The sequence below is a fragment of the Centrocercus urophasianus genome, unplaced genomic scaffold (assembly GCF_019232065.1).
Source record: "Centrocercus urophasianus isolate 14NV4802_14NV808 unplaced genomic scaffold, USGS_Curo_1.0 seq_38, whole genome shotgun sequence".
In the NCBI taxonomy this organism is placed as follows: domain Eukaryota; kingdom Metazoa; phylum Chordata; class Aves; order Galliformes; family Phasianidae; genus Centrocercus; species Centrocercus urophasianus.
Window position 1 is genome coordinate 771,141 of NW_024884955.1, and position 15,206 is coordinate 786,346.

The following is a 15,206-nucleotide window of genomic DNA, read 5'->3' on the forward strand; positions in this document are numbered from 1 at the left end:
AGAGTGAGTCGGAGCTGATGCCTGTGGTGGTCCCAGCATGGCTACAGCTGCTGCCCTCGGGTTGAGACCTGTGCTGGGTGCTGTGAGCTGAGCAGTATGCCGTCCCTGGGTGAGCAGAGAAACTGGGAGCTGCCTGGATGTAGGGAGTGTGGCTGTGCAGGGTGCTGGGCACCAGGCTGGTCCCTGGCCTTGAAGTGCTACAGGGTGGTGGGAGGAACAGTGGTAGGAACAGATAGCAGAGGACGTGTCTCCCGTGGGAGAGACTGTGTTGGAGTAGCAGGGATGAACGTCCCGTGGATGCCCTCTCCCTCAGCTCCATTTCTCATGGTGGTCACCTTGTCCTCTGGGCTGTGGGCTCCCATCCTGCATGCTGGATGTGCTCCTGCTAAGCCTGCCAGCTGAGGGGACACACCAGGGATGTCTGTGTGTGCCCAGGAACTGGTGCAGAGATGGGATATAAGGACTTCTCCAACCTGCCCTGCTCCAGGGTTCTCTTTGCTCGGTCTGACCCTGATGGGCCAAGCTGCCCACTCCACGTGGAGTCTCCAAATCAGCCACTCGTGCCTCTGCCACGGGCTCTCCTGGTTTGGTGCTGGCACTGTGTGCTCTCTCGGATGGCACAAAATGCCCAGCCCATCTGGGAGCACTGCACATCCCCACCACCTCTGTGCTTTCCCGGTAACAGCACCGGGCTGCGTGCCATGCTGTGAGATGCCCGAAACCATCAGAGCAGCTCCAGCTACCGCTTCCAATCCTTCACGGGCAGCAGCAGCTGCCCCATCCTTACCCGCATCCCTCCTGCGCAGGGTGGGGAAGCTTTCCCCCCGGCCCACCTTAAGAAGGCAGCAGCCGGTGTCCCGGGGGGGGGCTCCCACCCACGACTGTGCCAAGAGCCAGGCGGTGCCGGGCTGCGGGGAGCCCCGCCGCTACCGGGGCCGCTCGCGGTGTCAGGGCAACGGAGGCGGCGCCGCGGAGGGGCGGTGCGGAGCGGTGCGGAGCGGAACGGCCCCGGGGCCGCTCGGGGCCCGGCCAGGTCCGTGCGATCCGCACCGCGCTGCGGCGAAACGGGGGGTGAAAACGGCGCCGCGGCCGCCCCGGGGGGGGGGGGGGACACGGCCGTCCTTCCTCATTTGGGCGCTGAGAAGTGCCGTTTCCTTCTCCATCTGCAATTCTACCCGGCTGGTTGGTTGGGTTTTGTTGTTCTTTTTCCTCTCTGAAGCCGTTCTGCTCTCTGTTCTCCAGGAGGAGCCGGAGATGGAGCCCCGTCCCCCCGCCTGGCCGCTGCTCTGCCTGCTGCTGTTCTGCCCGCCCTCCTGCCCAGGTGAGCCCGGAGCTCTCTCTTTTTGCTGTGTTTTTTTTTCCCTATTCCTTCTTCTCCCGTCCTTTCTACCGCTCCTCTTCCCGCTCCCAACCCCGCATCGGCCGCGATGCGGTGCCGCCGCGCTTTGCTGTGACCTTTCCAGGCGATGACCTCCAGCGCGGGGCCCGGCTCCATTGCTCCCGGCCGTTCATCCATCCCCCTCCGCAGCCACATGCGGGAATTAGGGACGTGAAGAGGCATGTTGCTTCCAACCCTTTGCCAGCATCCCGGGAGAGGCGCATCGCCCCCGGCGATGGTGCGAATGGGAGGAGGGCAGCTCGGCAGGGAGCTCTCTTTAAAACTCAAACCTTGTTTTTATGGCTGCCCCCCCTTCATCCCCCCCCCTCCGTCTTGTCATTGCTCCTCGCTGCTCAACTGTTGAGCTCCAGCAAAGTGGGGCTGCACCCCGTGCTGCTCACTTAGGGCAGCTCCGGGTCCCCTCGGGTTCCCTGTGGCTCCTCCTGCCCTCCCGTGGTTGGTGGCCCCATCGATTCTAGGGGAGAGTGCTGTGAGAAGGCAGGGTCGGTGCTTACCCGTTGTTTCCCTTCCCCTTATGGGAGCAGGAAGTTTCTTGGCCCACCAGGAACAAAGCCCTGCGTTGGGTGCTGCTTTCAAGGATGTTTCATTTCTAGAGTGTTTCAGTGTCATTAATCTTGAGGGATAGTGCAGAGGAGCTGGGCTCCTTCTGGCCTGCTGTTGTCTGTGGCTTTTTAGGGGACGGAGCAAACTTTATAGGGCAAAAGTGATGCACCTCCCTAGTGGGCACTGTGCCTGTTTAGCTCTGTCCGGACCCCACATCTCCCCCTGCAGTGAGCTGCACACCCTGAGCAGAACTGTGCCTTTCCAAGCCCACTGGAGACCTCTTCCCTTGCAGCTCTCCGTCAGTGCAGAGCTGAGTGTGAACTCCAACAGAAAGCAAATGCTTTTGACACAGCACTGCTTGCTTTCCTAATTGCCTGCCCGCAGCTGGGGAGCGTTGGCCCCGAGCTTTGTGCTCCGAGCTGCTCAAAGCCAAAGGAGGTTTTGGCTGCAAGTACTGCCCCAGTGAAGCCGCTGTGATTTCCTGCCATGATAATGGCTGAAGCAGAGCTGTTGAGCTTTACCAAGTGTGACCCCAAAGGGACAACACCTTTTTTTTTTTTCCATTGGGACAAAAAGTTCCATCCCGGCCCCCAAAGGGGCACAGAGTGTTGGATTTCCAGTTGGTCGGAGAACTGCTTTGTCTGGCTGATGGTGCAGGCGTGCAAACCTTGCTTCCCATGTGGGTTTTTAGCAGGGACCGTCCTGCCCCGCAATCCAGCTGTGCTGCAGAGGAGCTGGCAGGGGCAGTGCTGCTGCAGGAAGCAAAGGGGGAAAGGGGAGATCCTGCAGGATATCTCCCTGTAGGGCAAAGAGCCCTCTGCGAAATCTCGGCCGCTCGCTTTCTGCGTGAGCTTTGCACACTGAAGGGCTTCAGCTTCCTGCAGCCTCCCTCACTTGGTTTTAGGCCTTTGGCCACACAGCTGAATTTCTGCTATTGCTGTAAGAGTGCAGCCTGCAAATGATGGCTGTGCATGATCTGATGTCACCAGTGTCAAATATAGCCCCTACTATCGCCCTGCCTGGGTAATCATCCTGGGGTCTCTTATCCTCCAAAATGCTGCTTCCAGGCTCTTTTTATAGCCAGCACCTGTTAGTTTCCCCACAGCCTCCCTGTGCAGGTGAAATTCCATTGGGATTATTTTGGGGTGCTGCACAGTGCCCGCATGCCAGCGGCCAGCTGCACGCCCCCCTCCATCCCAGAACTCCTTCCTTGGTGCTTTCAGAAGGAAAGCTATTTTTACCGGCCCTAAGCATGCAGGCACCTTCTCCTGAATTAAACCCCGGCCTCTTGCAATCTGTTCGGTATCAGATACTTCAAAAGGTGGAAATAGAGCAAAAAAAAATGTGTCACCGAGATGGAAAACATGCTATGAGCTGGGTGAGAACAAGGAAGGAGAGAGGTCTGCATGGTGCAAGGGGAAGCTGGCTGCGGGGCAAGGGCAGAAGGGAGGAAATTGGGTTGCAACTTTGCATTTCTCGGCTTGCAGGGGGTTTTCATGCAACTTCCCCTTTGTGCTTTCCCATTGTAGGGCGGTGGGGGCTTGGCAGTGCTGGGATTGGGAGCAGGTTGTGCCCTGGGAGATGTTTTGAGAGGGGTGTCAGGGTGTTCCTGGTTTGGGATCACCGGGCTGTGCAGGGATGGCTGTGTGGTTGTTATCCAGGAGGTGCAGTGGGGCCGGTTAAGCCAGCGTGGTGCCAATGCTGTGTTCTGTGGCTGAAGCTCGTGTATAACAGATTTCCTGCAAATCCTGAATGTAGCAATCTGAAAAAAGTGCTGGGCAAGCAGATCTGTGGGAAAAATCTCTAAATTAGCACATGAAAGAAGAAAAAAATAGCCAAAAGCTGCGAGACTGTTTGGAGCCGTGTGATGACGGAGTCCCAGAGCTGCCAGCATGGAGATGCCAATGCTGGGGGCCAGCAGGAGCCCTGGCGGCCCCAACCAGGGATGTGCTTTCTGACTGAGGAATGCCCACACCCCAGCCCCACTCCGAAGCCCCCAGACCCCAAAGCTGGAGTTCTTCCTCCCCTCCAGGCACGGCGCGTGCCTCGCCGGGAGCGCAACAGATGGAGAGAGGGAGGATGCAGAGGGAACGTGTGGATTGGAGAGAGCTGTGCTCAGTGGGGCTGCACTGGGCTCCTGCGGTGTGATGGGTGCTGTGGGTGCCCAAGGGAATGGGGTGCAGGTGCACACTGCTCTGCTGCAAAGCCAATTTTCTGCAGGGTTGTAGTTGGGAACAGGGAGAGAAGCGCTCATCACGTGCCTCGGGGGCCCATCTCTTCCTGCAGCGTTGACCTTTCCTGTGTTGCAACACCTCATGCTAGTTTGTGGGCTTTGGTTGCTGGACCAGGTGCGGTGAGAGGTCAGCAAAGCAGCTGCTCTGGGTGCATAAAGGGGCTGGGGGTCTGCCCTGGAGGCAGTGGGTCCCCGTGCCCAGAGCAGCCCTGTCCCCATGTGGGGCAAGTGATGCTTTATGACTTCCTCTCTGCGTTGCTCAACTGCTCTTGCAAAAAGCCTGCGAGCAGTGGAGGAGCTTGGGAGGGGCTCACCAGCTGAGCTGGCTGTGCTGTCCACTGCTTGTGCCCTGGGCTCTGCTTTGGGGCTGCTCCCCAAACGTGGGTGTCACCCCAAAAGTCAGCTCCAGTTGCAGAAGCCCACACGGTCACTGCTTTGATGGAAAGCAACAGCTCAGCCTATTGCTCAGGTGGGACAGTTGGTGTTTCCACCTTTATCTTGTGGCACAGGTTTGGTTCAGTGCCACGGGTTGGCTTTGTGACTTCCAAAGGGAAGCACCAAGGCCCAAAGCTCGTGGCTGTGCTGGGGTACAGCTGCACCAATCTGCGTTGGGGACCTCCTGGTGCAGGAGAGCCGGGTGCAGCTGTGGCCCTCTATGCAAAGGGCCAGTGAGCAGGCTGTGGGGCTGCAGCTGCACCACAATGCATGCATGGCCCTGCCTCGGTGTGTGCACGCTCCCAGCGCTGGCAGCTGCAGCAGGAGCTCCCTGCACAAACTCAATGGTCTCTGCACAGCCGTGGCACCGCTCCCACGCACTGCTTGCCATCTCCAGAGTGGTGGCGTGGTCATGTCAGCTCTCAGCAGGGGATTTCTCCTAGGCTCCGGGAGGCTCAGGAAAGGTGCAATGCTCCCATCGGGGCACGAGGCGGAGGCACAGCGCTGCAGCTGCAGCCACCGTGCATCCAGGACACGGCTTTCCTCTGCCGGCGGCGAAGGGAACGGCATCGGCTGCAGCTGGGAGCTGTGCGCTGCTGGCACGAGTCGGGGCTGGGGAACCGGGGAGATTCAGTGCACAAAAAGCGGTGTTGCATCTGTGTGTGAGAGGAGAGCTTGGTTTTCAGTGTGGTGCAGCGTGTGCCCTTGTTTCCTCGTGACATTCCTTGTTTTTCTCCCCACAGTGGGATGTGTTGGAGGCGGTGGGCTTGGATGTCTGTGTTTTGGGCGCACTGAGCATGGCACACAGGGGTCATCTGTACTGAGGGCACTGGGCTCACAGCTCCATCCTGGTGCTGGGCTCAGGGTCCTCCTGCAGCTGGGAGGGGCTGACGGGGGTCCTGCTTTGTCCCCAGGTGTGGGTGCCCAGAAGGATCCGGACTTCAAGCTGCAGCAGCCCCAGGGCCAGGTGGTGGTGATCAAAGGGGAGATACTGACCCTGAACTGCACAGTGTCTGCATTTCATCCTATTGGCCCTGTGAAGTGGCTGAAGGGCTGGGGCAGCAGCAATCAGACCATTTATGATCAGAAAGGCTCCTCCCCACGTCTGATGAGAGCAGTCAATGGATCCGGCACAGACTTCACCATCCACATCAGGGATGTTCGTCTTGAGGACGCTGGCACCTATTACTGTGTGAAGTTTAGAAAAGTCATCTTGGGAGATGAGCTGTTTAAGAGTGGTGGGGGCACGGAGGTGTTGGTGCACGGTGAGTGGATTCCCAGCCTGTCCTGGTGGGCTCTCCTCTGGGGCTGGGATGGGCAGGACGCTCCCTGATGGGCCAATGCTTCTCCCACAGCCAGACCCTCCGAGCTGGCCGTGTCAGGGCCGAGTCGCCGAGCGGCACCAGGGCAGTTGGTGTCCGTCACCTGCAGTGCCAGAGGGTTCTTCCCCCGTGACATCCAGGTGCAGTGGCTCAAGAACAACGTTCCAGTTCAGGCTGTGCTGCCCCACATCACCTCAGAGCTGTCACATTCCTCCTACAACATGTCCAGCACCGTACAGGTGACGTTGACCAAGGACGACGTGCGCTCACAGCTCACCTGCCAGGTGCAGCACAGCACGTTGGCAGCCCCACTGAGGAGGACGTACGCGCTGGGCCAGGCCCTGCGAGGTGAGGCTCACAGCCCCGGGGCTGGGGCAGGGCTGAGCCGTGGGCTCAGGGACGCCGGCTCCAGGCGCTGCTTCTCTTCCCAGTTCCCCCCAGCGTGTCTGTGGTCGCTGCGCCGCCGGGCGCCGTGGAGGTGAACAAGACGGTGACCTTCAGCTGCCGCGTGCAGGGCTTCTACCCGGGAGCTGTGAGCATCACCTGGCTGGAGAACGGGACGGGGCTGAACGCGGGGAGCACCACGCAGCCAGCAGAGACCCCCCAGGGCTTGTTTGAGCTGAACAGCACGGTGACGGTGCAGGCGGCGGAGGAGAAGCGCGGCTCCAGCTTCACCTGCCGGGTGGTGCACGAGGACCAGGAGCCCGTCTCCAGCACGGGCACCATGCAGGTGGCTGTCCCAACCCCAGAGATAATCGACAGCAGTTCCATCGGAGACAGCAGTGCGTGAGAGCTGCAGGGTGCATGTGGGGAGGGGTGGATGGGAGGTCACCCCCGGGACAAGCTCAGAGTCCCACCAGAATGTGGGTTAAGGTCTTTGTACTGGGGGTGCTGCTGGATGTGCCCCTCAGTGCGTGCAGTGTCACCACGCTGCCCCTGGGGCTTTCAGGTCCACAGTGACATTTCTCACATGAGGTTCCTATTGTAGAAAGTCTCATCTATGTGGCCGTGGGAGTGGTGTGCACTGTGCTGGCGCTGCTGGTGATTGCAGTTCTCTACCTCATTCGGACAAAGCAGAGCAAGGGTAAGGATAAAGAAACTGTGTGCGTGGCATGGGGGGGAGCTGCTGAAATGAAGTCAAAGTTCTGAGAAATGCAGCGTGTAGGCTGGCATGCCTGGGGAGGTGGGGGTTCTCTGAACTGTTTCCTTCCTAAACTATTTCTCCCCTGTCAGGTAAGAGCTCTCCATCTGCCAGGTGAGTGTACATCTCTGTGCTTTGCATCTGACTCTCCCCCCCAATCTACTCCATCACATGAGAAGAGATACGTGGAGCACCTGACCCCTTGTTTCCCCTTGCAGGCTACACGAACCAGAGAAGAGCAGCGGAGCCACCACCACCCAGGTGTGTCACCAACCTCGGGGACCGGGGTGGGGAGCAGCCCCCAGCTGTGGGAGAGGAGGGTGGAGAGGCTGTGCACAAAGTGTCTCAGTGTCTCCACACTGTGGCCAAAGGGAGGAGGAGCTGCAGTACTTCCCAGCATCGTTTCTGCCTTTGCCTTCTCTCCTCCTCCTCCCGGGAAGGCCTGGCTTTAGGACTGAAGCAGCTGCACCATAGGCACGAGGCAGTTTGTGGGGTGGTTTTGCATTTGGTGACGTGGCTGCGTGCTGTGGGATGGACCCAGCGCTGCTGCATGGGCAGCGCAATACGCAGGCGGTGTCGGCGCTTCGGAGAGCATTTTGGCACGGGTGGGAAGGGAACTCACTGTGCGCTTTGCAAAACAAAACCCTTTGGTGTCTCACTCAGGAGTCTGATCCCAACAACCTGACCTACGCCGACCTGAATTTTGCCAAAGAGAAGAAGAAGAGCATCCGCCGCATCGTCGAGCTGAGCCAGCAGTCGGAGTACGCCTGCATCCAGGGCAGCAATAGCAGCAGCAGCCAGCCGGCCGCCAGCAGCGACAACCTGACCTACGCCGACCTGGACATGGTGCACCTCAGCAAGGCACCCCGGCGGCCCACCCCACGCCCCGAGGAGAGCAGCTCTGAGTATGCCAGCGTCCAGATCCAGAGGCAGTGAGCGGGGCTGGGGCTCACGGGGGTCCTGGTCCTCCCCTCAGCTCTCAGAGGAGCTTTCTCAGCCACGGTACCCGTGTTGTGGGCTGGGAGTGCGGCCTTCAGCACTGTGCCTGCTCCTGGGGGTTGACTTGTGTTTGCAGGCTTGTGGGATGGCTTGAGGGCTCCTTACCTTTGGGACTCCCAAAACCCTTGGCTGTGGGGACCCCTGAGTTGTGCACTGGGTTTGCTCACAGAACCCGAGGATGCGTCGCTGGAGAGCACTGCAGTGCATCAGGGTCCAGGATGGTGCCTCCAGACCAGGGGCTCCCACCTGCCTTTGGGGGCTCTGCTGTGTGGAAAACGAACTCTGGCTTTAAAGGAACGATGTCAGTGTCCACCTCTCTTTCCAAGTGTCTCTTCCACAGGCTTCTGCACTGATGCCAATAGGACTGGGGGGCTGCAGGAGGCGAGCTGCAGCCATATTGGCTTTGCCCCATCACCAAGCATCCTCCTCCTCCACACAGCCCAGAGATCTGTGCCCTGGGTTTGCACAAAGCACGCAGCCCCCCTCCAGCCAGGCAACCCTGTGTGTTTGGGGCCACAGTGAGCCCCCCCTGCCGGGCACAGCCCCCTACCCCTCAGTAATGTTTAACATGTTCTAAATGTTTGCCATGTAAGTCCTAATTTCTAGAGCTCAACCCCAATGTTTCACGTGTTGTACGTGGGTGTACTGCTGTGTACGTTGCACTATAGGGTAAGATGTGCAAAATGAAGAGCAAGGCCTCCGTAAAAACCCTGGAAACCCCATAGAGCTTCTGTCTGACACGCACCCCCTGCTTGGATGTGGGCTGGGGGCACCAGCAGCTCCCTGCAGCAATGACTGGAGGGGGACATACATATCTTCTATGTGTCCCCTGCCCCAGGCCCCCCACTCCCCCATCACGCATGGGACCAGTGTGGGGTGGGGAAGCCCTGGCATTGCTTTGGGATCTACGAGACTGCCTGTACTGACCGTGATTTTTTCTTCTTTTTTTTTTTTTTTTCTTGTTGCTTGCAAGATATTTTTATAATAAAAGTGGAAAGTCCTGTGTGTTGGTGGCTTTTGGGGCTGTCACTGTGTCACCTGCCTGTGTGGTGGGGGGCCGGCAGCTCGTGTTGTGTTCTTGAAGGGGGGTCATCCAGTGCAGCCCCAGTGCTGCAGCAAAGGGAAAAGGAGGAGGAGAGCAGCCTGGAGGTGATGCTGAGGTTGGGTGGTCAATGCTGGATCCCCAAGCATGCATCCCCCAACAGCTTAGTGTGCCTGCAGCCAGGAGCAGTGAGGCTATGGAGAAGTTCTGCCCTGGTTGGGCTTTGCTGGCACAGAGCTGCTGCTGTTGGTCATACTGTGCTCAATAGGAATGTGTGGGAATGGGATGGTTTGGTCGCTGTGCCTGGGTTCACAACCACACATGGCCTTAGGGAAGCAGTAATGGGATTTGTGGGCACTCCCAAGGCCCTGGTTTGGGATATGTGATCCTCTTGTGCTGAGGCTGGATCCCCCCAGAGGAAGATGATGCTCAGCACCCACCATGGCTTTGTTGGCATCTGCCTTTTATTGGCTGTGGAGGGAGCAGGGGGCTCAGGTGGGGTGAACCAGAGAGCGTTCTTGTATCAGGGAGGGCAGCGGGACCAGGTGGAACTAGGATGAGCAGAATGCAGTGGGTGGACTGGGGAAAGGATGGGGACGCTCAGCCCCCTGCTGCCCTGCCATCCCTCCCTATGGCCACTGTACAGTCCCCAGCCTGCTGGCTGCATCTCAGCCCTGCTCAGTCTCATCCTTCCTGGGACTTGGAAGCTGTTACCTCATCCACCAGCTGTGATATTTTCCAGCCCCTGCTGTGCATCTGCAGCTGTGCCAGGGCTGGGGATGCATCCCCACTGGATGTGCTGCCAGCAGCTGGGGTGTGATACCATCCCCTGGGTACACAGGGTCCCTAAAGGCTGTGCAAGTGAACCAGAGAGAGAAAACAGGGGCAGAAATGGAGCGTTCGCAGGGCTGGGGTGGAGGTGGCAGAGCCCATGGCCCTTTGAGGAGGATGAGGCGAGGATGGTGGCAGCCGCTTGGAGCAGGAGACAAAGGGATGGGGTTGGGGTGATGGTGGCACAGGGTCCTGTCCCATGCCAGGCTCTATAGGTCTAAGACCTCCCCTGAGTAGGCACTGGGGTCCTCATCCGAGCGCGTGGTCACCTTGAACTGCCGCCGCAGGAAGCCCCCGTAGCGCTTCTGATTGTCCCACTTGAGCTTGGGCCGGATGCGGCGCATGAAGCCCCCGTAGCGCTTGTGCAGCTCTGCCAGCTCCTGCCCCTCAGCCCCCGCACCCTTGGGCTCCTCACTCCCCCCCGGCCCCGGGTAGTTCTCAGGGGCCACCTGCTCCCCTGGATTGTGGCTGAAGCCCCCCGACTTCTTGCTGAGGCTGCCCTTGCTGTGGGCGTTGTCGCGCAGCAGGGACAGCAGCCTCCCCTTGGCCAGCGTCTTCATGAAGCCTCCGTAGCGTTTGGCCGGTGCCAGAGGCAGCTCTTCAGGGCTGGGATCCTGCTCTGGCTCTGCTTCATCATCCGCCTCTGCTGGGGATGCTTCTGTCCCTTCTGTCCCCTCGGCCAGGGCCACCAATGGGGCCAGGAGTGCCAGCGCCTTCCTGCAGCTCTCCCACTCGGTGCCAGGCGGAGAGGAGCCCTGGCACTGCCACAGGCACATCTGCAAGACAGTGGCTGTGACAGCACCAGCATCACCCAGCACTCAGGTACCACTACCCCATCCATCGCCATCCCATCCTCTGGATCCATGCCACCAAGCTCACAAGGAGCCAAACTTTGTGCCTTCCCAGAACCGCTAGGTGCCAGTGACCACAACCCGCAGACCATGCACCACCACCCCGTGACAACCCTGAGTTGTCCCTGCTGTTGCACCCCAATGCTGAATGCTGGGGGCTGCTCGGGGCCAACACTCACCAGGGGCTGGATGCTGCTCAAGGTGCCACGTGCCTGGTTGGCACAGAGGGAACACTGGGTTGCACAGTCAGCAGAGGCTGTTGCAGCCAGGGAGAGGTAGAGTACCAGTGCCAGCACCTGCTGTGCCATCGTGCCTCGCTGCCTGGGGAGGGTGAGAGCACAGAGAGCATCACCTATCTGAACCCAGAGCTGGGAGTCATCACCTGTCAGTGCCAGAGCCTGTCTGTGTGCAGCAGGCACCTACCTCTTCTGCCTGCTCCTGGGGAGCTGTGCCCGCATCCACATGACTCACCTCCAGGATCTGCTCCCAGGGGAGCGACCCAAGGGATGCTGCAGGACACTGAGCCCGTGTGGGTTCACACACAAGGACCAAAGCCCCACCCCAGCCTTTGCACTGCCCGGCACGTACCATTTGCAGGCAGAGTCTCTCATTCCTTCCAGCATCACAGCTCTCTGCAATATTGCCATCGTATGTTTGTGTGGCACAGAGGGGATGAATCAGCCCTCCCCTTGGCCTTGGGGAAGAACAGTACCGAGACAGAGCTGCTGGCAGAAGGGGATGCAGGGGATGCAGAGGCACCGGGTGACCCAACTCCAGCACAGCCTCACCCCGTGCTCCATCCCCTGCATCCCTCATCCCACCTGCTGCTTCTGCATGGGGAGGGGGAGAACGCCAATCCCAGGTTTAATCCTGCTGGCTGCAACCACCACCCTCCAGGCTCTGAGAGCCCTGCACGAGGCCAGGAGGGCTGCATGCCCTCCACTGTGGTTGGAGTGGGGCACCAGAGCCCCCAGCAGCTCTTCCAGAACCCAGGGGCCGCAGTGCCACCAGCCCCAGGAGCAAGAGCCAACCCAACAGCATCCCACTGCCTTTGCGCCTGCTTCGATCCAAGGTGGGAAGGCATGACCCAGAGGGATCAGTTACACATTAATGACGCATATTAGAGACTATTGTATTCTTTGGCACTGTCTGCTAATGTACTCTAATTGGCGCTGATGAAGAAATGTTAATGCCACGGTATTAATTCACGCTAAATTAAATTTGAATTTGAATTATCTTCACCATCGTGTGTCGAGAAATCTGAATTCTTCAGCTGCGCTGCACAGCCCGAGTGCAGCGATGGGCACAGACACGGGCACAGCAGCACTGACAGCCCCTGCTCATCTCAATGGCACAGAGCGAGGAGAGAGGACTCACCTGCTGCTAAGGTAAATGCTGCTGTGCTATCGTGCCTGGAAGCTGCAGCCCTGCAGTGCCCCATGCACCCGATGTGAACGTACCTCAGCACAGATGCTCCCAAGGTGCTCTGCCGTCCTGCTGCTGCAGGAGGAGGAGAGAACGGGGCAGGGAAAGGGGAGGCAAGGCAGGGCTTTAGGTGAAAGTGAGAAGAGATGCTCAAAAAGGGGAGAGACAAAAGGAAGAGGAAGAAAAATGGGGTTGGAATGGGACCTGGAGCACCCTGAGGTGAGCTCTGCCCAGAACATCCATCCTGAGGAATGCGTCTGCACGGTCACAGCAGCTCTGTAAGAGACTGGGGTTGCCCTTGGTTCCTACCCGTGTCCTGTGTGTGCTGCACGGCTGCTCCTTCTCTGCCCCTTTTCTGTTCAGGTTTTTGGTGCCAAGATGTAAGACAGCCCCAGGTGTGTCTGTGCACCACAGCTCTGGGTTACAGCCCCGGCTGCACCAGCACAGAGGGATGGGGAGCAACCCTGGGTGCGCAGCAGGTGACAGAGCACAGCACGGCCACGGAGGGCTTTGCTCCCAGCCATCACCCCCTGTACCTCTGAGCATTTCTACACAGAGATGTCACCACGCAGTGCAGACACCCGAGCCGCGGGTGTTTCTCCCAGACAGCTTGGGATCCTACAGACACTTGTGGAGGAGCAGAGCCTGCTCCCAGCAGCTCTCTCCTCTCCTTACATTGACCTTTCGAATCACAACACACCCGGCGTTATGCCATCACCCATCCCGTTCCCTCTGCCCTCTCCCCGAGCTCAGCTTTGCTCTGGGGCTGTGCTATCTCCGTATGAGCAAACAGCCATGGCATCAGCATCACCCCGAGCCCCAGCAAAGCGATGCTGTGAAACCACCGGGGGATGAGTGGGGCACCTGCAGCGACCGTGTGAGTCCTGAAACAAAGCAATAAAGCAACGAGTAAAGTGCGAGATGCTCGGCTGCTCAGGGACGTTTTGAAACAAACTGAGTCACACTCCCTCGAGCAGCTGTGATGCCCAGCATCAAGGTGCGTGCGGGTAAAGGGAAGGGAACCCCAAATCCATGCACCCCGTCCCTACCTGCTGCTCGTCCCGTCCCGCTGCGCTCTCAGGTCAGGCTGAGCTGGGCATGGGCCACGCTGGGTGCACACCGTACTCACCGCCCGGCGCCCGCCCGCCAGCTTTTATGGCCACCGAGTCTCCTCCTGCGGCGGGGCCCCACTCCGCTCAGCGCTGCGGAGCCAATCGGGGCGAGGAAAGCCGTGAATAATCAGCCCCGCAGCATCCCAGCCCCAGCCCTGGTGGGCTCTGTCGCTGCAGCCCCAGGGATTGGGTGTGAGCACTCCAGGTTGCTCCTTGGTCACTGCTACCCCATTGGGGTCCTCGGCATGGGCAGTAGGTGGGGGTCTCTCTTGGCTGCTGGGTGCTGAATGCAAGACCTGCCCGAGGTGTGGGAGATGGGGAGCCCCCAGCCTCATGTTCCTGGCTTGGGAAAAGCCCCAGCCTCCTGGGAAGCTTCAGAGAGGACGGAGGCCACCCAAAGGGCAAGGGGCAAACCCAAACTCCTCCTGGGGACAAACCCAAAGAGCTGAACCCAAAAGGGCTGGGGGAGAGTGGTGGTGGGAGGCAGGGAGCCCCTGCACCCTCTGCTTAGCCCCGTACCCTGGACACATTACCTCTAAGCCCATTTTGGGGATGGGCAGTACTGGGGAACACCCAACCCATGCACCACTGTGCCCCATCAACACTGCATCCTGACAGCCCAGTGCCCACACATTAGACCAAGGCACCCTGTCCCCATCCCATCCCCATCCCCATCCCATCCCCACTGCCCCACTGGCTGCAGCGCAGCCTGCCCTCTCGCCTTGAAGATGGAGCTATTTTTATCGGTGCTCAAGAGGGATGTTTCCCAGCAACCTGCCTCTCTCCCTGGCTTGAGCACCAGCTGCCGGACGCAGTGCCCGCGCTCAGCCTTCCCCGTGCACAGGGGAATGGACATGGCTGGGAGCTGGCTGCCTGCACTGCCACCACCACGTTTGGGGTGCCGCATGTGGACGGCACGTGGCATCTCATGGGTTTTGCTGGATGTGGGTTTTGGCTCACCCAGGTGCCCAGGGAGCAGGGTATGGAAGGGTGAAGCAAAGGCCGAGCATCTCTCATCTCCCAGGGCTGGTGGAGGGGATGTGACCTGCAGAAGCTGTGCTGGGAGGTGGCAGTGCTGCAGGGATGGGGAGGCTCAGTCCCCATCAGGGCACAGGCAGGAGGTGTGTGGTGTTCTGGTGTGTTTTCATTCCCAGCTGAAGGTTTGCAGGCGCAGAACAAAGCCGAGAACAAAAGGCAGCCGCAAACCACAGTGGCATCCTCAGTGCTGTGTGGGCAGCCCCGGGAGGTTTCACCCTCACTACTGAGCACCACAGGGTTCCACAGAGGGTTCTCACACTGAAACCATTACATGTAGCCAGCAGCAGTCCCTATCTCATCCTGCATGTCCCCAAAACCCAACCTCCTGCTGGTGCACTTAGTTCCCATCCTGCCTTAGTGGCTCCAAGAGCCCCACCTCCAGGTGTGTGCTCAGGGATTGCAATGTGGAGCATCCCAAAAGCAGGATCAGATCCTAGCACACGAAAGCAGGCAGCAGGATCAGATCCTAGCACACACCTGGAGCATCCCCATCCCCAGGTAATGCCCCATAGAGACTGGGGCTTCTGGAGACTGAGCTAACCCCATGGGCACGGGATGAGGCAGGTGCCTCCACCTCGCTTGCTGCAGGAAGAGATCGGGGTTCTCCCATCCCCAAAGCACCGCAGCCCCCATTACTTCCTATGTGTGCAGATCTGGATGCATTCTGGTCCCTGCGGTCCGGGTGGGTGTGGGGGTGACATGGCCCTTTTGGGAAAGGCACTGCCACCAAAGCCACCCACCTGTGAGCGTAATTAATATTCATCCGTCTCTTCCTAATGGGAAACTGCCTGTGAGTCATGCTGACATTTCCCTGGGACAATGGTAATTAAGCACC

The 15,206-nt window shown here is 59.4% G+C and overlaps 2 protein-coding genes across 2 annotated transcripts; one reads left to right on the forward strand and one right to left on the reverse strand.

The window, feature by feature from the left end:
• The first annotated feature begins 1,023 nt into the window (after window positions 1–1,023).
• Window positions 1,024–9,059, forward strand: LOC122167737 (tyrosine-protein phosphatase non-receptor type substrate 1-like). The gene is made up of 9 exons (XM_042832524.1): window positions 1,024–1,033; window positions 1,243–1,321; window positions 5,525–5,875; window positions 5,966–6,280; window positions 6,364–6,714; window positions 6,921–7,016; window positions 7,166–7,187; window positions 7,292–7,334; window positions 7,737–9,059. The coding sequence occupies exons 2-9, from the start codon at window positions 1,255–1,257 to the stop codon at window positions 8,007–8,009; spliced, it is 1,518 nt and encodes a 505-aa protein (XP_042688458.1). The 5' UTR covers window positions 1,024–1,033; window positions 1,243–1,254; the 3' UTR covers window positions 8,010–9,059.
• A 536-nt stretch (window positions 9,060–9,595) lies between these two features.
• Window positions 9,596–15,192, reverse strand: PDYN (prodynorphin). The gene is made up of 3 exons (XM_042832453.1): window positions 15,112–15,192; window positions 10,976–11,117; window positions 9,596–10,721 (listed from the first exon to the last, which is right to left on the reverse strand). The coding sequence occupies exons 1-3, from the start codon at window positions 15,168–15,170 to the stop codon at window positions 10,155–10,157; spliced, it is 768 nt and encodes a 255-aa protein (XP_042688387.1). The 5' UTR covers window positions 15,171–15,192; the 3' UTR covers window positions 9,596–10,154.
• Window positions 15,193–15,206: the final 14 nt, after the last annotated feature.